The 27,439-nt window shown below is 39.0% G+C and overlaps 1 protein-coding gene across 3 annotated transcripts in view; it reads left to right on the top strand.

Annotated features, from left to right (window-relative positions):
• Nucleotides 1–2,277: 2,277 nt before the first annotated feature.
• Sema1a (semaphorin 1a) overlaps nt 2,278–27,439 on the top strand; it is a 365,473-nt gene continuing 340,311 nt past the window's right edge. For all 3 annotated transcript variants that reach the window (XR_013080845.1, XR_013080844.1, XM_076779613.1), the window contains exon 1: nt 2,278–3,005. Coding sequence is in view for 1 of the 3 variants with exons in the window: in XM_076779613.1 (XP_076635728.1) it covers nt 2,879–3,005 (127 nt within the window). In the remaining 2 variants the exon portion in view is untranslated. The remainder of the gene's footprint in view (nt 3,006–27,439) is intronic.

Below are 27,439 nucleotides of genomic sequence, written 5' to 3'. Positions count from 1 at the left end.
TCCCAGTTTCCCAGAAGTCTGATAGATTTAATCCTGTGTATTGAACCACCATTTTATTTTTACGTGAGCCTCCGGATTTAAGGTTTATATTAATTCAGAGGTTATTTGGAATTTTTGTGTAAAATAATATCTATGAATTTGTTAATGTAAATCCTGTTTGATTATAAAATTGAAGGATTTAAAATTAACTTTGATCCATAATATATCACTGTTTATCTAAAAATTTTAATGAAAAAAAATAATGCATTTTACAATTTATCTTTTATCAATTTCCAACGATTTTGTAAACCATTTTGAACGAATTTCTTTAACAAAAAGACCACGTGAAAAATCGTTATCAAAGATAAGAAATAATTTTGCAAGCTCTAGTCCCAGGTTTTTAAACAAATGAAAAGGTCCACTGTTTTTATTAATATTATAAAATTGAAAGATTTAAAATTAACTTTGATCCATAATATATCGCTGTTTATCTAAAAAATTTAAAAATAAAAACCATGTATTTTCTAATACTGCAATTTATTTTTTTATCAATTTCCAACAATTTTGAACGAATTTCTTTAGCAAAAGGACCACGTGAAAAATCGTTATCACAGATAAGAAATAATTTAGCTGTAGTCGAGGCTTTTGAACACTGTTTTTATCAATATTATAAAATTGAAAGATTTAAAATTAACTTTGGTCCATAATACCTCACTGTTCATCCAAAAACTTTAATAAAAAAAATCATGTATTTTCTAATACTGCAATTTATCTTTTATCAATTTCCAACGATTTTGTAAACCATTTTGGATGAATTTCTTTAGCAAAAGGACCACGTGAAAAATCGTTATCACAGATAAGAAATAATTTAGCTGTAGTCGAGGCTCTTGAACAAAGGAAAATGTCGACTGTTTTTATTAATATTTCATTGGTCGTGTCGAATCGTCCATTATCCTCGCGCATCGCTGACCGTTCCAAGCCAGCGGCGTTTAAAGGCGCGCGTAGCGAGCCGGTCGCTGGTTTCGCGTATTATAGAGGGCTGTTCTGGCACAAACGCGTCGAAACCTGGCCAGGATGCAGCCCCCTGTCGCGCACACGACCAATCATGGCCGTAGGAATTAGGGGGTTCGACGTACGCCCTGCTACTTTTAATTCAGCAAATTAATGAACAGCGTCAACGTCGCCGACGTAGCGACGGCTGCCGCATACAGATAACCGGGTACGGAAAATTTTCGACGAACGCGGGTAACGTCGTTATCGCGGGGCAGCTGGGGTAAAAATCGACGCGGATTTTCGAGAGTATCGTCGCTTGTAAATCGGTTATCGCGTGTATTCGCGACTTTCGGTTATTTTCGCTCCGTACTCGATCGAATATTACGCGCCGTATTTCCCCTTTTCGTTAACACGGTTGTAACATTTCAGATTCACTTTTAAATTTAGATTTTTAGATATTCGTGTTGTTCGGTAATTTTGCACGGGAATAATTTGAACCCGCGTGCTTGATTGCGCCCGGGTAACCTTTTTTCCCTCCCCCCTGGGCCGATGAAAACATCGATGGAAATCATCCGCGCGTGGGAAGCCTCGATGGGGTATTATTAAATAAACATGGCGTTTTTTCGCGTTACTCGTCGCAGGGGCCCATCTTTTTCCCGTGGAATATCCGCGGAAGCTTCGCAAACGTAACGAGATGATCGTTAGCCGCACGGTTATTACGCTCTCTCAGCACCCTCGCGCAAATAAAGCGTGGTGAAATCCGTGCCGGCGCAAATATCCCCGCGGAAATTCGGGTCAAGAGCCAACGTCGAACAACGCGCCGAAAAAGAGCAAGAATCTGCGTGGGTAACTCGAGATAATAATTTGTCACCTGACGTCGGAGTGCGTTTTACATTAATCAAAACGTTACGCTAAAAAAAAACAACAGTTTTCGTCGCGGGCGTCTTAAACCGTCGAATCTGGAATAAATGCTGTTTTTTTTCCTCGTTGCAGATTGGCGGCGCTGCAGTAGCGTGGACGAGATACCAGCGACGAGGACGTCGAGGACGACGGCGGCGTGATCGTGTCGCGGGGGCGGCGGGGGTTGAAAATCGGCGCTTGCCCGGTGTCTCCTGTGTGTACCTCTCCCTTCGATTCCCCTTCCCCGCGTCCACCGTCCCCCCTCTCGCTTCTTACTCTTACCCACGTGCGTGAGGGACGAGCGTGCGTGGGCGGCGGCGCGTAGGACACGCACACGCGGGGACGCGCGCGTCAGAGAGAGAGAGAGGAGAAACGGTGCGTCGCGCCGGCGCGTCACCGTCGAGCGCGTCTGGTGGGGGCGAACGGCGTGGTGGGGGTCGCGTGTCACCTGTCGCGGCGCTGCACGGCGTCAGTTCGGTGGCGACCGTCGGCGGTTGCGGATCGTTTTTTTTCCCCCGTCGCGTGTTTGTACAGCGTCGTCGAGTGACTTCGTCGAGAGACACACTTCGATTGCGGCTCTCGGTCTCTCTTCCCCCCGTGGTTCTCCCCGCCCCTCTCGCGTCTTGCCACGGGTTGTCGTGCGATTCTCGTGAATGTGCGCGGCCAGGAAGCCGGTCCCGAAGGAAACATGCGTGAGCAGAGCTGGAGGACAACGACTGCGACGACGAGGAACACGCGGCACGTGACTGCGGCACCCTCGCACGTTCTGCTGCAGTGAAAGTGGAGAGAGAAAGGGAGGGAAAATCGAGTGATAGAAACACCACGTCCTTTCTCCTTCCATTGTTACCGGTATCGGAGGCTGTGCGTCGCGACAGGGAGTAAAATTAGAGTGCCCCGGTGGTTTGGTGCGGTATACGTATATCTGTACACGTGAGTTTTCTTTATTCGCGCCGCGGAGGAGGAATCCTGGCACGTTTCCGGCGACGCTCGAACCAACCCAGAAAAGATGAGGCGTACCATCTTGGGAACGAGGATGCATCCTGTGTTGTCCGGCTGGTGCGTCGTCGCCACGGTCACCCTGGCCCTAGCTGCCTGGCAGGAGAACATCAGGCCGAAGATGTACGTCCAGCTCGGTGAGTGACATCGTTATCTGCGCTTTGCCCTTGTCGCGAGGCGCGGTCGAGCCGCGTATGGCAATAACAAAGGACTCCGACGAAAATAGCTCGCCTCGAGTAACGGCGGGGAGATTAAGAGCTCCCTGGAATTCCTACGCTTCGAAATAAAAATGATACACCGCTCGTCTCGCTCGTCGGGTGCGTGGTCGAACGACGATGCGGAACGGAAGTTGCACCGGGTGCAGGGTCATGGACCTTCCCCCACTATTGTTTCACCCTTAGCGCGAAGGGGAGCTACGCGTGCAACCCGGTGACTGTAAACCCTAATCAGTGACATAACCGGGGGGGGGAGGGGGGATACCAGGAAAGAATATAAAGCTATCGACCACTTCGGTGTCCCGTTTAAATGATTAAAGCGCGCCGATATAACCGCGGTTCGCGGAAAAAGGAAACCTCGTATCGTTATTTCGCTCGTGCATCGCCGTTCGTTTGCTTCCATTTTCTCGCGCCTCGATCCAGAAATTCAGGGTGTGGGGGAAAAAAAATAAAAAAATACGTTCGATGGAGCGTGACGGATTAAAGTGTCCGGCCGTAATTAAAAAGCAACCACCACGGGGCACGACGATCGATCGGGAACTCGAGGAAATGCTTTGACTGTCGCTGACGGTCACCGGTGACCCCCGATTTAACCACTCGTCCCTTAAACGAAGGTTTCGGGGGAATACCTGGATACGAAAAGTCCAACTGCAGGTACCGTTGTTTGACCTCCGGTCATGGAAATTTTAGGCTCCATCGGGACCGATAATTATACCCATTGGATCCATAATTTCCCACCAGACTGCTGAAACCTTGATTAGAATTGCATGCAGTAATGCACGCGACAATTTCGACCGTGTTAAACACGGGATCCATTAGATATCATTAATTTCTTTCTTTTTAATTATCTACCGTTATTATTTACTCTTCGGACGAGAATCGAGTACAGTCGAACGAGCACAAAGGGAACGAAAGTTAGTTTGGGAAAAGAAACGGTTGGAACGATGAAGATTAATCTACACCTTTCGTCTCGATCGATGTAGAGAAGATTGTTATAGTCACCGTGCTCGAGAACAATGATATTTACGTTAATTAATGGCCCGGGCCAGCGGTGATCTTTCTTCATTAAAAACGTTTTATTACGATGTGACGTTTCGACCATCTCTTGGGATCTTCAGAGGAGCTATTTGAAGAAACTTTTCCTATTTAATTTATTTACCATTTTGTGTATTGATTTGTACGCCAGTTTATCAATTTTGTTCGTTAATTCTCGGAGGAAATAATTTTGTAATTAGTGTTACGTGATGAGTAGTTTATTCTTTACTTTTTATTTAAGATATTCCTCTCTGTCTGGCCGATGGCGGAGCACGGACGCGTTTCAGCGTGCAGTGTCGTCCCTTTTGGATCTTTTAGCCGTGCAAACGCGTCAGACGCGATCCTTTTTTTTCCCCATCCGATGAGTTTGTGCCGATGAACCCTTGGCATTGACTCGCGATCGCTGTTCGCTCTGATAACCCCTAGACTGGTCGTTGCTACGGCATATTCCGCTCCAAAGGGCCACCAATATCGCCACGCCTGAGAAATTAGGTTCACCGTTAATCGTGACGCGTCTGTTTCCAAGATATAAAAGTATACAGATCGCCACAACCCCTAGAATCTCGCATTTCTTCGATTTGAGACGCAAAGATCACTGATTTTTATTAGATTCGTTTCTGGACCACGTAACAATTTTTTTTATTTCAATTCTACATTGTAAATAAATTTTTTTTAATGTTGACGATCTTTCAGGATCATCTTACAGATTATCTGCAAATCTTCCTTGAATCACAATGGTATTTATAAACATTTTCTGAATTCTTTCGAATTTTTTTTTTATTATAATTCCACACTGTAAATTAATTTTTAAAAATACTGAAAATTTTTCAGGAATATCGTCATTAGAAACTAGGAAGTTTTCCCTCAATCACAATGGTATTTATAAAAATTTTTATAGTCAATATCTCATCAATTCTTTTGAATTTTTTTTATAATTCCAAGCTGTAAATTAATTTTTAAAAATGTTGAAAACTTGTCAGGGATATCGTTATTAGAAACTAGGAAATTTTCCCTGAATCACAATGGTATTTATAAAAAATTTCATAATCAATATTTTCTGAATTCTTTTGAATTTTTTTTTATAATTTTAAGCTGTAAATTAATTTTAAAAAATGGTTAAAATCTTGCAGGAATATCCTCGTTAGGAACTACGAAATTTTCCCTGAATCACAATGGTATTTATAAACATTTTTATAGTCAATATCTCATCAATTCTTTTGAATTTTTTTTTATTATAATTCCAGACTGTAAATTAAATTTTAAAAAGGTGTAAAATTTTTCAGGAATATTCTCATAAGAAACTAGGAAATTTTCCTTGAATCACAATGGTATTTATAAAAATTTTCATAGTCAACATTTTCTGAATTCTTTTGAATTTTTTTTTATTATAATTCCACACTGTAAATTAATTTTTAAAAATGCTGAATATTCTCATTAGAAACTAGGAAATATTCCCTGAATCACAATGGTATTTATAAACATTTTCTGAATTCTTTCGAATTTTTTTTTTATTATAATTCCACACTGTAAATAAATTTCTAAAAATCGTAAAAATCTTTCAGAGTCATCTCACAGATTATCTGCAATCTTCCTCGAATCACAACGATAGTTACATTCTCGTAAACATCTTCTGAATTCATCATAATTTTTTTTATTATAATTCTAAACTATAAATTAATTTAAAAAAATGGTTAAAATCTTGCAAGAATATCCTGGTTAGGAACAACGAAATTTTCCCTGAATCACAATGGTATTTATAAAAATTTCCATAGTCAATATCTCATAAATTCTTTTGAATTTTTTTTATTATAATTCTACAATACAAATAAATTTCTAAAAATGTTAAAAATCTTTCAGGGTCACCTGCATGTCTTCCTCGAATCACAGCGAAATTTGCAAACATTTTCGTAATCAACATCCTTCGAATTCGACTTCGAAAAAATTGGTTCCCCCGTAAATATTCCACAACAGTAATCGTCGAGTGTCGACGAACGAAACGGCCGATTAGAAGAAACCTGTGGTAACATTAAGGGCGGTTTTATGGCCCAGACAGATTAAAGGATAGGCTAATGACTGTGCACATTCAAACACGGCGCACGCGACAAACGTACTTGTAAAAGTTATTCGTGTTTTGCCACTTACGTTAATTGACGGTCGCGTAAATATACTTGTTCCGCAACTGTCGTGTTTGAACGCGTTACAGTTATCGTTACGACGCATCTGTTTCAACCAGTCGTTAGGATGCGAGCCGTTTCGCGAGAACATCGGCGCGAGGTGTATCAGAAAAGTGATAAGAGCAATCTTTTTCTCCTGTAACGGGGAAAACAGAATTGCCTCGAGCTACATCCTCCGGGTAATTTGAATACATGCGGTTCTATAATCGTTTGTAGACAAACAGGTCGCGAAAATGGAAAAACTATGTTACGCGATCGAGTTTCGCCGAGAAACCGTGTAAAGGATTCTCGATGGGGGGAAAATTTATTCGAACTTCATACGTTTCAAATATTATTAAAACACAGACTGAAAATATTTTATAAATTTGCTCCAGACCAATTACTCCACGGTAATCTCAAAGACCCAGAAAGTTAATTATTTTTCAAACAATCGGTATTGTTTAATTTTTTACGAAAAGGTTCACAGACACACTCGATGATAATACCCTTGTTTTGATCAATTTTTTAGTAACATGGTAGTGAAGTTTGTACGAAGTCCCGAGGTGACGTTTTCGAACGCGACAGCCGCCATATTGGTACTCGATATCTCTCGAACTAATCGAGATATCGAGAAACCGCAAGAGCAACGTTTTGTCGCTATCGAAGGGCAGAATATTTTCCAATGTCGAGAAATTATTCCACTGTACACAAATTGTGCCCAGTAAACTGTGCAGACGCTCTCGAGGGAGATCGGGGCCGTAGAAACGGGCGAAAGAGGAGTTTAACTTTCAAGAACGACCCGCCGGACGAAATGGTCGCAATTTTGGAAGTTTCGAGGACGGAGTCGGGATTTAGCGTACCGTGTAGGCTCGTTTGGCGATCCTCCGGATCTAGGGGGCGCTGGTAAACCGGAACGTAAGCTCGTTAGGTCGTTATGAATTTCGTCCGTGCGTTATTTTCCGATGGAGACGCGTATAGAGCCGCGGCAGGAATTGAAATTACACGAGCCACGTGTTATTAATACGCCACTGGCATTGCGGGAACGGCGCTGTTTTGCCCACTGAGCCAGAATTTCTGCTAATTCTACAACGCGGGGAAAACCACGCCGCAGAACCGAAATTGTAATCACCGGGAAATGCATATTGCCGTTATGAAAGGCGCTGGAGGAGGGGGAGGAGGGGGTGGGGGACATCGAGGAGGAGACTAGCCTTCGCTGACGCGAACGTTTTCCGCGCGTTGCGATTCCATGAACTGCTAATGCTTATTTTTACACGGTACCGCTTGAAAAGATACGCTGTTATCGTTAGCCGGTTACACCCGCCAATTAAATCCTCTTTGCACCGGTTTTGGCGCGGCTTGTCTCAACCATTAGACGCCCTATACTTTGACGACTTTTGTTCATACGCGATGAGAACCACGTTAACGCTGCATAGGCGTGACTATTGCACTTTCGAAGAGTACTCGAGTCTAAATAGGGGTTAATATACAGGGTGTTCGATGAACCGTGGGAAAAATTTTAATGGGGGATTCTAGGGGCCAAAATAAGTCGAAAATGAAGAATACTAATTTCTTGATGGAGGCTTCGTTAAAAAGTTATGAAACGATTAAAGTTGTGGCTGTAGAACTGCAATTTGTCCATCTTCTCGAATTTTTTTCTCGAAAATGGGTAGGATTTCGGGGACATGTCTAATGACCAAAAATTATTGTAATGGACCCCTGCAACTAAAAATAATTTTTTTAGATCGATTTGAAATTTTTTAATTTTGTCGAAAAATTTTACACCTTCTCGAATTTTTTTCTCGAAAGTGAGTAGGATTTCGAGGGTATGTCTAATGATCAAAAATTATTGTAATGGACCCCTGCAACTGAAAATAATTTTTCCAAAACGATTTGAAATTTTTTTTTTCGTCGAAAAATTTCACACCTTCTCGAATTTTTTTCTCGAAAGTGAGTAGGATTTCGAGGGTATGTCTAATGACCAAAAATTATTATAATGGACCTCCGCAATCGAAAATATTTTTTTCTGAACGATTTGAAATTTTTTAATTTTGTCGAAAAGTTTCACACCTTCTCGAATTTTTTTCTCAAAAGTGGATAGGATTTCGAGGGTATGTCTAATGACCAAAAATAATTGTAATTGACCCCTGCAACTGAAAATAATTTTTCCAAAACGATTTGAAATTTTTTTTTTTCGTCGAAAAATTTCACACCTTTTCGAATTTTTTTCTTGTAAGTGAGTAGGATTTCGAGGGTATGTCTAATGACCAAAAATTATTATAATGGACCTCCGCAATCGAAAATATTTTTTTCTGAACGATTTGAAATTTTTTAATTTTGTCGAAAATTTAGGCACCTTCTCGAATTTTTTTCTCGAAAGTGAGTAGGATTTCGAGGGTATGTCTAATGACCAAAAATTATTGTAATGGGCCCCTGCAACTGAAAATAATTTTTCCAGAACGATTTGAAATGTTTGAATTCAATTGTTAATAACTTTTTAACGAAGCCTCCATTAAGAAATTAGTATTCTTCTTTTTCGACTTATTTTGGCCCCTAGAATCCTCCATTAAAATTTGTCCCACGGTCGACCGAACACCCTGTAGAGGAGTACTTTGAAAAAGGTATTTCGAATGGAATTTTATTTTGGACGAAATTAACAGTTATAATGCAGTGGTAATAATTTGTGTGAAGAATTCTTCTATGGGTTTAGTTTGAAACGGTGTGGGGATTGAGTAGCCTAAATCCCCTGATAGCTGGGGATCTAGAGATTTCGAGATCCCCATTAACATATTCGGATAGAAGCTACGGTTCAGCGTTTCTCTGTTTGAGTTTCTAGGGTTTCCTTTAATAATAGCACTCCGTTAACACTATCATGAGAGCCACAATTAGTTTCATATTGCGAATAGTTCGTCGTAAACCGAAGTGGAACGGTGAACAGGATTCCACGAGTTGGTTTCCCATATGTTGCGCTGGTGTATATTTTTATAGGCAATATCTCGCGATGCCCTTTCCGAGGGAAGCTCGAATGCTCATTGGTGATAGCGTGGAGACATCGTATCGCCATCTTCGGATTGCAAAATGAAGAAAATGTTGATCAAAGTACCTTTAAAATTGGCTGCATTTATAATATAATGTCACAAACATTAACGAAAGAATTTTACATATATGCGTTAGAATATTTCCACGTTAAATGTATTAACAATTGTCCATAGTGGTAAGTTTCTCACAGAAAAGAAATTATTACTATTAGAACAATAGCGTCGTGGTGGTAGGGACGCTGGTAGAGTGGCTGGTCAGTCGATCTAAAAAGTGCAGCTGCATGGCGTCACGTACCCGACGGGATGGGTGACCGCTCGTTTTTCCCTGAATTTCTACATTCCACTAAAATTATTCCACAAGTTCTACAGCTTAGACGACTAATTCACAACCATCTAATGCACAAATATGTGGGTTATAAACAATATAAACAAATAAAATACATCTTCACTGTAAAACAATCTGTAAAAGGATTGTGTTATCGTATTCCCCCAGCACAAAGGGAAAGGTTATAAAAGCCCAACTAGTTACAGAGGGTTACTTTCGTCTATTAAAGCCTAGGTAATGCGCTTAGGTATTGCTGAGAAGTTACCTAGAGTAGGGCCGGGAATACTTGTGCACAATTTATCTTGGGATGTTTCTCCCGTGCTCTCACGTTTTAGGAACACAAGCTGTATAATAAAAAGAACGTTCTCAAAGTGAACAGAGAGAGAGAGTATTCGCGTGTAACCGGACTGGAACAAAATGGATACAGATCAAAGAACGGTAGCAAACCGGACGATGCAACCAAAAAGGCGGATGAAAACGTTCGTGGCGTATATATTCGCCCCGGCGTATATACGCGGCCATAGCAGTTAAAGGGTTAATCCGTAGACTTGCCCGTTTCGCGGAAAGGTCTCTCTACACGGGTACTGCTCGTTTTCTCTCTATTTCTCTCCGGGGCTTTTATCTTCCGGATCGTTGACCCCGAAACGTAAAAATCATCGACGCGACCGGCGGGCGATATATTTCGACGCATCGCGGGAAAACGGGAGCGCGAAAAAAAAAAACAAAAATATATATAGCTGCGTGAAATATCCACGCGCCTTTCGAACGTCGTAAATCAAGGCTCGGTGCGCGGGGGTGGGGGTGGGAGGGACGTTTAAAAATCGAAACCGCGACGCCTGGCCGCGCTGGCTGCCGATTACGAATAAAAGGGAGATCGCTGGACTGGAACCGCTCCCTTTGCTGGTCGAAAACTGCATTCGAATCGATAATAACGAGCCGCGAAAACCTATCTACGCGATGTGCTCTGGAAATTTCCCGCGAAAACCATTTTGGCGGCGCTAAATTGGACAAAGCGACGATGCACTTGTTAGCGTCTTTAAATTATTAAAGATAGGGGGACAGTTTGGAATTAGTATAAAAATGCGATCTTTCCTATGTTACGATTTTTATTTTTTATGAAAATGTACAGGGATATTATGGATTGTAAGGTAATTTATTTATTCCTGGTTCTTGGATTAATATGCTGATTTTTCTGTCCACGATTTTTGTAATAACAAATTACTGGATTTAAAAACGAAAAATCCCCGGATGAATCAATATGGAATATTATGAGAATTATTAGTATCAAATTTGAAGGTAATCGGTTGATCCGTTCAGCGGCGAGTCGTTTTTAAAAAACAGCTTTTCAAGGGAAATTTGTTCAACGATTCGTAATGTAATATCTTGCGCGTACGGGATTTAACTTGTTTAATAATGCATATTTCAACGTGTGATCACTTCTGTTTTACACGAAACGTCGATTGACTTTGACGAAAAACAAAAAATCCTTTTTCATTCACGAATTTAAACAAAAATTAGATATTATACATTTGAAAAATTATTTTAAGCAAATATATATATATATACTATTCCAATTAAAGTGTCTTTTATTTATATATATGACGTTGCATTTAATTTTGTAAAAACGATTCCATTTTTCTCATATTTTCTCATTTTAAAGTAGATAAATTCTGCGAAATTATCCCTGTAAGTCATTTGTACTGGAAATATGATAACACAATTTTTTTACAGTGAATTTTACAGTGAAGATGTACTATATTTATATTTTTATTTGTTTATATTATTTATAACGCTCAAATATGTGCATTATTCTGCGAAATTAACCCTGTAACTAGTTGTCATTTGTACTGGGAATATGATAACAATTTTTTATAGTGAATTTTACAGTGAAGATGTATTATATTTATATTTATATTTGTTTATATTATTTATAACGGCTCAAATATGTGCATTATTCTGCGAAATTAACCCTGTAAGTTATTTGCACTGGGAATATGATAACAATTTTTTACAGTGAATTTTACAGTGAAGATGTACTATATTTATATTTTTATTTGTTTACATTATTTATAACGCTCAAATATGTGCATTATTCTGCGAAATTAACCCTGTAACTAGTTGTCATTTGTACTGGGAATATGATAACAATTTTTTATAGTGAATTTTACAGTGAAGATGTACTATATTTATATTTTTATTTGTTTATATTATTTATAACGGCTCAAATATGTGCATTATTCTGCGAAATTAACCCTGTAAGTCATTTGCACTGGGAATATGATAACACAATCTTTTACAGTGAATTTTACAGTGAAGATGTATTATATTTATATTTTTATTTGTTTATATTATTTATAACGCACATATTTCTGCATTAGATAATTGCAAGTTAGTTGTCTAAGCCGTAGAACTCGTGGAATAATTTTATTAGAATGTAGAATTCAGTGAAAAAACGAGCGGTCACCCATCCCGCCAGGTACGTGACGCCATGCAGCTGCACTTTTTAGATCGACTGACCATCCACTCTACCAACGTCCCTACCACCACGACGCTATTATTCTAATATTAATAATTCCTTTTCTGTGAGAAACTTACCACTACGAACAATTGTTAACACATTTAATATGGAAACATTCCAACGCATATATGTAAAATTCTTTCATTAATACTTGTAACATTATACAGCCAATTTTGAAGGCACTTTGATTTTCTCCGTTTTGCTTTTAATTACCTTGAGACGCAGCGATCGAAAGTACGAGATTACCGAGTCCCGGCTAAACTTATGGTAGCCGGTACCAGAGTTTATTTTATTCGGTTCTTCCCTTCGGGAAATTATATTAATGCATCGGAACTCCCTGCTTTGAGGCGGGGGGGCACGTCACGATATAGCTAACGTCGGAGGAAACAAGTTTCTCGACGGGACTCGATATTAAAGAATTCGCCCAAGTTCTCGAGTCGATAACAGAATGGCCAACTAATCGTCCAAAGGGGGGGGGGGGACGCATTACGGTAGTCGTCAGAAATGACGCGAGAGAAACTTCATCCAAGTTTCGCGGGGGTTTAATCGTATTTACGATTCCCGTTTCGGCCCCAACCCCCCGGTTGCATCGCGGGGTCGAGTCAACACCCCCGATAAGAGGACACTTTAGCTCGTATTCTGCGAGGAACCAGAGCTCGGATCCGCCCTGACTCTCGTCAGCCCGCTTTTGACCTTTTGCTTTTTCCCTGGATCGAGCCGCAGAGAAGGGGGATCTTCTCGACAAAAGATTTATGAACCCCTCGGCAATGCCAGTATGCTACTTATTCTATCGTCGAGTACACACTCGAGGCACACAAAAAAATGCAGAGGGGGGGTGGTATGTACACGCGAACGATCCTCAAAGAGAAATCTTAAAAAGGGCGACCCCTCCTCGCCCCCGGTATCGAATCAATCATTTCCAGGCTCGAGGCCTCCTACACCTCGCCGATTGTCTGCCATTAATCTGGATTCGCGTTCCTACACCCCCTGGTGGCTTTACAAATTCCACCCCCTATGGGAAAATCTTGCAAAAATCCTCGAATTAACTCAATAAACTTGAATACTTATATTCGTACGTTCTATGGGCTTGGGAAATATTTTTTGAAACTATTTCAAAATGGTAGGAGAAACTCACCCCCCTTGGGGCTCGAATTGAATTGGTAAAAATTGACACGAATTAATCATACAAAATAAATGAATAATACATTATTTTATGAATACGTGAGGCACATATTAAATATTCTTAATATTTTTTTTTATTATTCGGAATTCACCCCCTTGAGGATCATTTGAATTAAATAGATAAAAATCGAGTTTGGAATTAAGCGAGTAAATTATAGTACTTCTTTGTGAATTTTACATTCTACTTGCTGAATATTAAATATTTATTAAAATTATTCATATAGGAAGAATTCACCCCCTTGAGGATCGTTTAAATTAAACAGTTAAAAATCGAGTTTCGAATTAAGCCAGTAAATTATAACACTACTTTGTGAATTGTACATTCTACTTGCTAAATATTAAATATTATTAATATTTTTTTTAATTATTCGGAATTCACCCCCTTGAGGATCGTTTAAATTAAATAGTTAAAAAGCGAGTTTCGAATTAAGCGAGTAAATTATAACACTACTTTGTGAATTTTACATTCTACTTGCTAAATATTAAATATTATTAATATTTTTTTTAATTATTCAGAATTCACCCCCTTGAGGATCGTTTAAATTAAATAGTTAAAAATCGAGTTTCGAATTAATCGACTAAATTATAATACTACTTTGTGAATTGTACATTCTACTTGCTAAATATTAAATATTTATTAAAATTATTCATATAGGAAGAATTCACCCCCTTGAGGATCGTTTAAATTAAACAGTTAAAAATCGAGTTTGGAATTAACCGACTAAATTATAACACTACTTTGTGAATTTTACATTCTACTTGCTAAATATTAAATATTTATTAAAATTATTCATATAGGAAGAATTCACCCCCTCGAGGCTCGTTTAAATTAAATAAATAAAAATTGAATCTCGAATTAATCGACTAAATTCGAACACTGCTTTATTAATACGTGAGCCACATATTAAATATTCTTAATATTTTTTTTAATTATTCAGAATTCACCCCCTTGAGGCTCGTTTAAATTAAATAAATAAAAATTGAATCTCGAATTAATCGACCAAATTCGAACACTGCTTCATCAATACATGAGCCACATATTAAATATTCTTAATATTTTTTTTAATTATTCAGAATTCACCCCCTTGAGGCTCGTTTAAATTAAATAGTTAAAAATCGAGTTTGGAATTAACCTACTAAATTCGAATACTACTTTATCAATTTTACTATTCATATAGTAAGAATTCACCCCCTTGAAGATAGAATTAAATTGGTAAAAATCGAGTCTTGAATTGATTAACTAAATTCAAACACTACTTTATGAATTTTACTATTCATATAGAAAAAATTCACCCCCCTGAGGGTCGAATAAATAGTTAAAAATCTACCATAAGAACACTAGCCTATCAACTGTACATTCTACGAGCCAAACAATAAATATTTCAATTATTTTTAAAACCCATTTATACATCAGATCGCCCCATATGTATCTATCGTTCAATAATTCGTCGATTCTCGAAATTTCTGAAATTCGACAAATTTGAAATAAAATAATAAAAACATTAAATTCGAAATAATAAAACGTACAATAAAATTCCATTACATATTTAAAATATTGCACTAGTAAAAAATTAACAAACATGTAGTACCACCCTAATAAAAAAAATTCACGCTTTCGAACGATTAAAAATTATATCCATACGCAGGAAGATCGCAAATTATTTTCAAAATTCATATTCCAGAGAATATAAACCTCGAACCAGCTTGTAAGCTCTTCTAATAAAAAGAAACTAGGATGAAAATAAAAGTAATCGCGTTGGTAGTTTTTGAACAGCAATCTTAAATTAATCCCAGTTTACGGGGGGGGGGGGGGGGGGTATCTTAAATTGCTTTCCGTACTTAAAGGATCGATTCTTCGAGATCTCGGTTCCCTCTCGAGGCTTCGTTGCATTCTCGTCGCTCCGCGAACCGATCGATCGGGCTCGAGGGGGTGGATTTTTCGGGCACCGTCCCTCCCTCGACGTACGTACCCGAAATTTCGATTACTTTCCCGATGTAACGGGCGTCGAAAGTGGAATTACGTTTCACGGTTCTCAAGCGCGGAGTCAATTGACACGATTCCCAGTAATTTTACCCCGCGGTCGGCCCGAGGTCAGGTTATACGTGCCGGGTCGCGTGTACGGTATGCTGAAACTAATCATAATGTATCCTCTCATCGGTTAGGGGGGCCCGGGCTGTGATTGGTCCGCTGCGGTATTCCTCGCTGCCAGATAAAGTTACCGTAATATGGATTAACTGGCCGCTATAGCCCCATATTCCGATCCGACGCTCCCATTTGACTGCGATGCAGTAATGAACTCGTAACCGGCGCTATTATCAACCGCGAATCCGATCCACGGGTGTCTTTTAATAACGCGTGAGCGTAAATGCATCAACGACGCGTTTACATGCCCCACCAGCGCCCCCCTGTCCCCCGAAAACAGCATTTCGACGACTGAAATTTTAATATTGATCGAGAGTAACATTTTGTGGCGTTTCGCCAGGTCTGAGGGAAATTTTAACGGGAGATTTTGAAGATTGTGGCGTGGGTTCCCACGCTGGCCGCCAGAGGGATCCGCGCTCTCGCAAGCGCTCGATCGACACCTCCGTTACTATGCAGAGTGATCGATAAATCCTGGGGAAATTTTATTGGGGGATTCTAGAGGCCAAAATAAGACGAAAATTAAGAATATCAATTTGTTGATGGAGGCTTCGTTAAGAAGTTATGAAACGATTAAAGTTGTGGCTGTAGAACTGCAATTTGTCCATCTTCTCGAATTTTTTTCTAGAAAATGGGTAGGATTTCGAGGGTATGTCTAATGACCAAAAATTATTGTAACCGACCCCCGTAACTAAAAATAATTTTTTTAGATCGATTCGAAATTTTTTTTTTGCCGAGAAATTTAAGCACCTACCCCCTGTCGATTCTTCTTAAAAATTCGTTTTTCATTTTTATTAAATTGATTTGACGCTGTACGGAAATATTGTTTAATACTTTTTTGTAGGTATACATGAGCTCTACTTCTCCCCAAAATTTCATTGAAATATATTCACTATTGTAGGAGTTATGGTCGTTTGAAAATTGGACCATTTTTATGAGGTTTTTCTCATTTTAGGGGGTCAAGGAACAACTTTTCGAATATTTTCATAATTGCTACATATTCTCCACCAAAATACGCGTCGTTTGCTTTTTTAAACATTAAAATCGTCCAATCGGTTCAGAAGTTATGACGATTTAAAGATTCACATGAAATTTCAGTGAAACATATCAACGCTATGGTCAGACATGAAATTTTCGGTAATGAATTTTTTTCTCGAAAGTGGGTAGGATTTCGGGGGTATGTTTATTCACCAAAAATGATTGTAATTGACCCTCACAGCTAACAGTATTTTTTTCAGAACGATTTGAAATTTTTTTTTTCGCCGAAAAATTTAGGCACCTATCCCCTGTCGATTTTTCTTGAAATTTCGTTTTTCATTTTTAATAAATTTGTTCGATGCTCTACAGAAAAGTTGTCTAATACTTTTTTGTAGGTACTCATGAGCTCTACTTCAGAAAAAAGTTTCATTGAAATATATTCACTATCGTAGGAATTATGGCTGTTTGAAAATTTGACCATTTTTATGTGGTTTTTCTCACTTTACGGTGTCAAGAAACAACTTTTTCAATATTGTTAGAATTTCTACATAATCTTCATTAAATTACGCGTTATTTGCTTTTTTAAACATTAAAATCCTTCAATCCGTTCAGAAGTTATGACGTTTTAAAGATACTCACGAAATTTTGGAGTGACATTTCTGGCCTGAAATTATATTTTTGGTAACGAATTTTTTTCTCGAAAATGCATAGGATTTCGAAGGTATATCTAATCACCAAAAATATTTGTAATTGACTCCCCTAGCTAACAGTATTTTTTTTAGAACGATTTGAAATTTTTTAATTTTGCCAAAAAATTTCACCACCTACTGGAATTTTTATCTCGAAAATGCTTAGGATTTCGGGGGTATGCCTAATCACAAAAAATGCTTGTAATTGACTCTCCTAGCTAACAGTATTTTTTTTAGAACGATTTGAAAATTTTTAATTTTGACAAAAAATTTCACCACCTACTGGAATTTTTTTCTCGAAAATGCTTAGGATTTCGAAGGTATATCTAATAACCAAAAATAATTGTAATTGACTCCCCTAGTTAACAATATTTTTTTTAGAACGATTTGAAATTTTTTGATTTTGCCAAAAAATTTCACCACCTACTGGAATTTTTTTCTCGAAAATGCTTAGGATTTCGAAGGTATATCTAATCACCAAAAATGATTGTAATTGACTTCCCTAGCTAAAAACATTTTTTTTAGAACGATATGAAATTTTTTAATTTTGGCAAAAAATTTCACCACCTACTGGAATTTTTATCTCGAAAATGCTTAGGATTTCGGGGGTATGCCTAATCACAAAAAATGCTTGTAATTGACCCCTGTAACTAAATATAATTTTTTTAGTACGATTTAAAATTTTTTAATTTCGTCGAAAACAGTCGATTTTTCTTAAAAACTAGTCTTTGATTTTTATTAAATTTGTTTCACTCTGTACAGAAATTTTGTTAAACACTTTTCTGCAGGTACCCACAAGCTCTACTTCAAAAAAAAATTTCAACAAAATCCATTCAATAACTTTTCAATGAACCCCCCAACCAAATATGCAAAAAAAATAAATATTTCCCCACAATTTTCCCCTTTGAAAATCAGATGTTACAATAAAAATTAACGTGACAAAATTCATTCAAATAACATCGATGCTCCGTATTACCATCGCGATAAGATTTTACTCGAAAGAGGGGGTCGTATCGTATGAAAAATATTATTTATTATTGGAATATGTTCGAAATAATTGGATAGCTGAGTGCTCGAATTTCGAGCAGTTTCCCGGAGCATCGAGTAATGCTTACGAACGGTCTATTAACTTTTTGTTGGAAATATTGCAAGCACGGATTTCGCGTAGCGTGCATCCCCTTGTTTATGCGCAACACCGGGAACGGCGGAGCAGCATAGTTTACGCGGCAAACAACCCTCCTCCATTGTTTATGAAGTTGATTCTCGCGGGGGGCGACCGTTGCGTTGTTGCTTTTGCGGAAAATATCCGCGTCGGAGAAATTCAATGGAGAGAATCGCATCATCGAGGCAACGCAACCCTCCAAGTTTCGTGCCGCGCGCGACCAGACGCTCGAGGAACAATCGATTTTCGCAAATCAGATCGGTTCTGCTCGGCTTCCAATACTAGACGGAAGTGCGATCGATTTTCCGTCCCATTAGAAACATATCGTCAACAATTCTGACGCAACGAACGCACCGTTATACAAAAACGAACTATCATAATCGATATTTCTTTAGTAACAGTTTTATACATTTTACGCTTCATCGAGGAGTATAAAATGTATAAATATAATTAGTTGAATCCCTTATCGTGCAATTGCAAGTCCATAAGCTGTCGATTTTTATATTAAAATCACATTTATTATTGTAGGAGTTGTGAACCTTCGAAGATGGAACCATGTTTATGTGGTTTTTCTCGCTTTACGGGGTTAAAGAGCAACTTTTTCAATATTGTTAGAATTTCTACACATTCTTCGTTAAAATACGCGTTGTTTGCCGTTTGAAACTTTAAAATCCTCCAATCCGTTCAGGAGTTATGATTTTTTGAACGTACGAGTGGAATCATTCAGTCTCTGGTCAGACATTGTGTTTTCGGTAAAGAATTTTTTTCTCGAATATGCGTAGACTTTCGAGGGTATGTCTATCGACCAAAAATGCTTGTAATCGACCCCTCCAACTGAAAATAATTTTTCTAAAACAATTAAAAAAATTTTTTTTTCTGCCAAAAAATTTCAACACCTACCCGATTTTTTTTCTCGAAAATGCGTAGGATTTCGAAGGTATGTCTAATGACCAAAAATGATAGTAATTGACCCCAGAACCTGGAAATAATTTTTCCAGAACGATCTGAAATTTTTGAATTTAATTATTAATAACTTTTTAACGAAGCCTCCATCAACAAATTGGTATTCTTCATTTTCGTCTTATTTTGGCCTCCAGAATCCCCCATTAAAATTTCTCCCGCGGTCGATCAAACACCCTGCACATCACTTTGAAATTTTAATCTACATAAGTCACTTGTATCGAAAAACGTTCCACGATTATATTTTAGATGCTCAATAACTGTATTTCCGTTCCAGGGGTCCCAATCTCTTCAATCCCAAGTATACTAACTACCACACGCTCTAAAACATAATCGTGCAACCGTCCTCGACGACACACGTAGCCCAAAGTTAGCCAAAGATTCGCGTAATTCCGCGAGACGCGTCCCGCGAGCGAATTCAATTCGAAAACTCGATTAAAGGGAGGTTCGCCGCGTAAAAACCGGGAACCAAAGAAACGTATCAACTGGCCTGTATCCAGTGCAACGGCGTGTACACTCGCGAGGAACAAAGATGTCACGGAAAAATCGCGAGCGAAAATCAACAATGGAGAAAAACCGATGTAATCGAGTTTGCGAAACTTGTTCACGAAACGCAGCGATGTCACGTACGTTGCTCTTCCGTTCTTCCTCATTTTTTGTTATATTCCCTCTTTCCCCCCTCACCCCTCTGTTAAACTTCCCGCCAACTCTTTTCCCCCGATCTTGCCCCCCCCCCCTTCGGTTCTTGGTCCCCTGCAGTTCCATTTTCGGGAGGGTGGTCTCGTTCTAACCGTGTACCTTGCGCTAATTCGTCGCGCTAAATTAATTATGCATTGCTTTTAGTTTAGAACACCGACATTTGCCTGTTTCGAGTCGGCGCCGTTATTATACAGACAGCAACGTTTGAGTTGGAAACGGATTTGAACGACGCAAGTGGTTGATTAAATATCCATGGATACGTTCTTAAAATAACTGGCGGCTTCAATAATCCAACGAGCAAAATTTTCTCCAAGAAAGACGGAAGAAAACTTTTAACAATTGCTCGAGAGACGCGAGAATAATTTGTTTAAAGTATATAATTGATAATAACGTAATTATTAACTTTAATTGTAATTTTTTATTACAATTTTTGTCATTTTTATTTGCAATTTCTATTTCAATTTAAATTCGTATTCGTAGATTTTATTTATTTATCAAATAAATATTTATTAATTCTCTTACAGAAAAGTACAGAAAATTTGCAAGAACCTAATCGACTTAATTTGTTACGATTTTTATTAGAAACGACCAACGTTTCGACAAATTCCATAGTTCCAGTTTTAAATTTCGCGCCAAAAGTCTTTTCACGATATAATTGATAATAATGTAATTATTAACTTTAATTGTAATTTTTTACTATAATTTTCCTAATTTTTATTTGCAATTTTTATTTCTATTTCAATTAATTTTAATTCCGATTTAATTTAAATTCGTATTCGTAGATTTTATTTATTTATCAAATAAATGTTTATTAATTCTCTTGTAGAAAAGTACACTAAATTTGCAAGAACCTAATCGACTTAATTTGGTACGATTTTTATTAGAAACGACCAACGTTTCGACAGATTCCATAGTTCCAGTTTGAAATTTCGCGCCGAAATTTGACCGAGGTCTCCGGGGGTCCGCAAAATGGCGTAGGGATCGAATAAGTTCGGAATTCCGTTGTTCGGGGCTCGCCTCGGGGCGTCTACGGACGCGTCGCGCCTAATTATTCGCGTGTCCTTAACCTACAGATTAAAATATCGCGTCCGGAAGGCGAGAGTTCCGATAACGAGGCGCTCCCGGTAAAAGCGAACGAGGAAGAGGTTAACGAGATTCTCCCCCCGTTCTCCTTTTTCTCGCGCGCTTTGGGTCAACCTGGCTCGATAAAGCTGTGGAGCGTCTATTTTCCTTCTCGAAGGCATTTTCCGCGTCATTGGATCGAATGATGAAATTAAATGGCGTCGTTCGATGATCTCGCCGCGGTTAACTGACCTCTTCGGATTCGCGTGACGCTTTCCTCTCTTGTTTTTCACCCCCCCTTTTATCGTTTCGGCTCGTTGTTGGCCCTTTGTTACCCGTTGCACACGTCCGTGCGCCCCGTGGACGATCTTTTCCTCGATTTGGCCGACGGAGAAATTGGTTTATCGACGGACAAAGTATGAATAATTCAAACCGGACGATTCACAGTCCAATCAATTCGGATACGAAACGCTGGCGGACCAAGGGGGTTGGAGACGCTCGATCAGGGTGGGACGAAAAGGGCCATCAGTAGTACGGTCTAGTCTAATGCGAAGGTCGGGTCATCCGTCGCGACGCACTCGCCCCAATCAGGTTTAATCACCCTCGAACTAAATGGCAAATTGTACGGACGGGAATACGAAAATAGAAAAAAAAAAAGAGAACGCTCGTTCTTTTTCATTTACGCACTTTTCCTGTTCGAAGGATGGAAACTTTGTTTCAATTAAACGAAACAAATTAGAGTAATACGGTCGACCGTTGCTACGGGGGTCATCCGCCCAATCAGGTTTAACGACCTTTCGAGCAAATGGGAACAATACTACAGAGGAAAACGAGCTTTTTAATTTACTTGGACAGAAATACATGTATAGGTGTTTTGTGGTGACTAACGGTACTTTTCAATATGATATTTTTCTCTGAACTGGGAGAAAATTTTAATGGGAGATTCTGGAGGCCAAAGTAAGGCGAAGAATACTGATTTGTTGATGGAGACTTCGTTAGAAAGTTATTAACAATTAAATTCAAAAATTTCAAATCGTTCTGGAAAAATTATTTCCAGGTTCTGGGGTCAATTACTATCATTTTTGGTTATTAGATATACCCTCAAAATCTTACCTACTTTCTAGAAAAAAATTCGAGAAGAAAATGTGACGTCTGATCATGAATGAATGATTCTCCTGAAATTTCATGTGTTTCAAATCGTTCTGAAAAAATTATTTTCGGTTGCAGGGGTCAGTTTCGATCATTTTTGGTGAATACACATAACCCCGAAATCCTACGCATTTTCGAGAAAAAAATTCAAGTAGGGGGCAAATTTTTCGACAAAATTAAAAAATTTCAAATCGATCTAAAAAAATTATATTTAATTGCAGGGGTCAATTACGATCATTTTTGGTGAATAGACATACCCTCGAAATCCTACGCACTTTCGAGAAAAAAATTCCGAAAACGGACAAATTTTTCAACGAAAGTAAAAAATTTCAAATCGTTCTGAAAAAATTATTTTCGGTTGCAGGGGTCAATTACAATCATTTTTGGTGAATAGACATAACCCCGAAATCCTACGCATTTTCGAGAAAAAAATTTAAGTAGGGGGCAAATTTTTCGACAAAATTAAAAAATTTCAAATCGATCTAAAAAAATTATATTTAATTGCAGGGGTCAATTACGATCATTTTTGGTGAATAGACATACCCTCGAAATCCTACGCATTTTCGAGAAAAAAATTCCGAAAACGGACAAATTTTTCAACGAAAGTAAAAAATTTCAAATCGTTCTAGAAAAATTATTTTCGATTGCAGGGGTCAGTTTCGATCATTTTTGGTGAATAGACATACCCTCGAAATCCTACCCGTTTTCGAGAAAAAAATTCAAATAGACGGACAAATTGCCGTTCTACAGCCGCAACTTTGAACGTTAATAACTTTTTTACAAAGCCTCCATCAACAAATTAGTATTCTTGATTTTCGTCTTATTTTGGCCTCCAGAATCCCCCATTAAAATTCTTCCCACTGTAGACCAAACACCCCTTATAAATTTGAATTTCTTTCTGTATACATCTCCGTGCCCCAATTAGTAAATTTATTAAAAGAATTTCTTATCTTGTATTTTCAAACCGCGTGCCTCCCCCAACGCGTCAGGATAAAGTCGTTAAATAAAAAGGAAGGGAACGGAATTGCTCGACGAATTTCCCGCGAAAGATTCGTCGGAAGCTGAGCGAAAGTTGGGCCCGGTTCGATGCCCTGCGAAAGTGTTTCCGGTTCGCTTAATTGACGCGCGAAAGGCAGATCGGTGGAAGAGAAGTTTAAAGTCGTCTCCTGGATCCCCCTGTAATCCGTTCGAAGGGAACGTTTCCAGCGGAGAAAGAATATTGCTCGCCCCCCCCCCCACCCCCCTCCTTCGCGTTTCATCGATGCCCCGTTAACTTTCCGGAGATCGTCGAGGATCCGTCCGTTTCGGCGCGGTCGAATTAATCGCGGGATCGGGGACCCGTTCGATCGAAACGATGATAATCGTAATTCCGCGTCGAACTTCCCGTCGGAGGGCTTTTAAAGATCTTAACGATACCCGCGAAGCGGCTGAAAGAGGTCTCGGAAGGGAAGAAAGGGCGACGCGGGAGGGACGGGGGTGGAAACCTCGGACAGAGTAGACGGAAACTCCAAGTTTAGAAACGCAATAGAAAGAGAAACGAGGGGAGGGGGAGAGAGGCTGGTATTGATCCGGCAGATACCGCTCGATTAAACCGCAAATTGCAACGGATTGGCGTAAGTTACAACCTACTAAGACTACTAATACCAAGTACGTTCGGTGGTTTCACGATGCTGCCGGAAGCTGCTGATAGCGACGCCCGGCGTCTGATATTAGACTGACGCGACCCGCGCGCGCGTTCAACGCGTGTCAAACCGCTGGAAAACAGACACACGCCAGGGCGAGACCCGCTCGACGAACTACACGACCCCGGATAACGTTTGGGTGCCTCCCTAATTCCATTTGGCACGATTCAGTGGGACTGCAACGTTTGAACTAATTTTATTCGTTAATGGAATGTACTAATATCGAATTTCTTTCTGTATATACCTCTATTGGGGTCCTATTGGTAAATTTTGTAGAGGAAGTTTTCGTATAAATGTGATATATCGAGATTTACGGCACCTCCGCGATAAAGCACACGAGTTCGGGACGCTTTAACGAGGTTGTGGCTTATTTCGATTCCTGGAGGCCTCGATTGCTTTAATTTCGGGTTCGTTAACGTTTGTGCAATGTAAAATATAATTATGGAATATCCATTGATGCAGCTGACATAAGTAGACTACAGTTTCAAAGTGGTATATATGAAAATATCAAATTTCTTTCTGTATATAGCTCTATTGGGGTCCTATTGGTAAATTTTGTAGAGGAAGTTTTCGTATAAACATGATAGATCGAGATTTATGGCACCTCCGCGATAAAGCACACGAGTTCGGGACGCTTTAACGAGGTTGTGGTTCATTTCGATTCCTGGAGGCCTCGATTGCTTTAATTTCGGGTTCGTTAACGTTTGTGCAATGTAAAATATAATTATGGAATATCCATTGATGCAGCTGACATAAGTAGACTACAGTTTCAAAGTGGTATATATGAAAATATCAAATTTCTTTCTGTATATAGCTCTATTGGGATCCTATTAGTAAATTTTGTAGAAGAATTTTTCGTATAAACATGATAGATCGAGATTTACGGCACCTCCGCGATAAAGCACACGAGTTCGGGACGCTTTAACGAGGTTGTGGCTTATTTCGACTCCTGGGGGGCCCCAAATTGCTTTAATTTCGAGTTCATTAACGTTTGTGCAATGTGAGATATAATTACGGAACGTTCCTTGATATAATTGACATCAATCAAAGAATACCAAGAAAATCAAGAATACCAATTTGTTGACTAAGGCAGCCATTAAAAAGTTATTAACATTTAAAGTTCTGCTCGTACTGAATTTTTTTCTCGAAAATGCGCAAGATTTCGGGGGTATGTCTATTCACCAAAAATGATTGTAATTGACCCCCGCAACCGAAAATAATTTTTCCAAAACGATTTGAAATTTTTTAATTTCCGTCGAAAAATTTCACACCTTCTCGAATTTTTTTCTCGAAAGTGGGTAGGATTTCGGGGGTATGCGTAATGACAAAAAATGATTGTAATTGCCCACTGTAACTAAATATAATTTTTTTAGTATGATTTGGAATTTTTTCATTTCGTCTAAAAATTTAGGCACTTTCTCGAATTTTTTTCTCGAAAGTGGGTAGGATTTCGAGGATATGTCTAATGACCAAAAATGATTGTAATTGACCCCCTCAACTAAAAATAATTTTTCCATAACGATTTGAAATTTTTTAATTTAATTGTTAGTAACTTTTTAACGAAGCTTCCTTCGATAAATTGGTATTCTTGATTTTCGTCTTATTTTGGCCTCTGGAATCCCTCATTAAAATTTATATACCTCTGTCCATGTCAAATTTATATTATTATAATCCAATATCCAATTTATATTCTTTAATTTCGAGTTTATTTACGATTATTCACTGTAAAATAGAATTATGAAACGTTCGTCGAGGCAACTGGTATATATATACACTAAAATTTCAAAGTGATTCGTAAAAATATCAAATTTCTTTCTGTATATACCCCTGTCCATGTCCCAGTAGAAAATTTAGTAAACTATTTTTCAAATCAAGTTACATTGTGATTTACAACACCTCCGCGATAAAGCATTCAATTTTTTGATGTTTTAACGAGGCAGAGACTGTATTTCGATTCCTGGAGTTCGAGTTTCTTTAAACTTGAGTTCATCAACTATCACACCCCGTAACATATAAAAATAACAATTTAAATGCACCAAATTCGAACTCTAAAAATCCCTCCGTTTCCTCCGCTACTTTCTTTCCATTTAACGACTTTATTCCAACAAAACTGGGGAGGAAAATGCAGGGACTCGAGCCACGCGCAACGTAGCTCAAAAGCACAAGACAAGAAAATGTTTCAGCGAATAAATCGAGAAACAAATACGAACGATGAAAACGCGCCGAGGCAAATGATTCGCCGCACGCGTGCATACGCTGCCGTTTAATTAGCCTTTAAAGAGAGCCTCCACAAATAACAATCGAAGTCGAGAGGCAATTGGGAGGTTCGTAACCCAGATCCATCGAGGGTTAATCCGCCATTAAGGCGAAACAACGAGTACAAACATTTTAATCGAATCAATTATGCTCGGGGCTCGTTGCAGTAATTAAAAATGCCCGAAATTGTGGGGGGGGGGGGGCTCGAAATTTAATAGAGGCCAGTGGAAACGTTTAACCGGAACGGACGATAATTTTTCGATTACGATTTACCCCGCTGGCCGTTTACAACGCTCTTCCATTAGCAACGGGTTTTCACCCCCTCCAGCTTGGCTGGTTCCCGTGTCGCGGATTCTTCTCCCGTGAATTTCATGGAAATTTCATAGGGAACGCGTATTACGTTAATTAACTTCGACAGAATTCGAAATCGTTCCCCGGCCCGTCGTAAATTTAAGAGGCGCACGCGAATCTCCAATTCCAAGCTGCCGCGAGAATAATTGCGACGATCGTCGGCGCGGTCGTGATAAATAAGCGTAATACCGCGGCATTTTAGCGCGGCTTTGTTTCACGGATGGTAATATCGCGGCCAGCGGAACGACGCCCGTTTTCCACCGCGGAGGGAATCCATTACGCGTATACCTTCCGAACGCTGTACAAAGAAAAGAGCTTTTCACGGGTTAGGACTCCTAACTTGGCGCTGCACGCTCGGCGTTTTGCTTTTTAACTCGTTCGCCGTACCGCCACTCGACGTTCTTTCCCTCCCGCCATCGAACGTTCCGACATTTTCAAACGCTCGACGATTCTTTCGTCGATGAAAGGCACCCTATTTTTATTTTATTTACAAGTGGCTCCAAGAGGAGGCCATTCTGCAAAATGAAATACAGTTCCTTTCGGAATAGAATTAACGTGGAAAGTTTGGGATACAATAGATAGCTGAGTTTCTATTCTTTTAAGTGGGAGCATAGAGAAAGGTGCTGAAAAGTGTTTTGAGACTTTGAGGATTTACAGTAGTGAGTGCATTGTAAACAAGTCGTCTTTGACGAATAACTATTGTCGGAAGTGGCTTTTCAAATGGTTTCTGGACTATTTTCGTTTTGGAGGTATCCTAATTTATATAAAAGGGCAGTTTTTTAAATTCCACTCTCCGTCTTACATAGGTCTATCAACGCGTATTAAAAATAGTAAAACTTTAGACACGTGCAGTTTCGAAACTATCAAAGCTTCGTCCAAAATTAAACCACCATTAGCAGCGGCAGAGCTTCCTCTTTAAAAATGGTTTCTGGTTTTTGTCGATCGGACTTACCGTTTTCGAGATATCGTAATTTATATAA

This window comes from Colletes latitarsis, chromosome 12 (genome assembly GCF_051014445.1).
Source record: "Colletes latitarsis isolate SP2378_abdomen chromosome 12, iyColLati1, whole genome shotgun sequence".
Classification (NCBI taxonomy): Eukaryota; Metazoa; Arthropoda; class Insecta; order Hymenoptera; family Colletidae; genus Colletes; species Colletes latitarsis.
The sequence above is the reverse complement of the archived record's forward strand: the minus strand, read 5'-3'. Positions and strand labels throughout refer to the sequence as shown.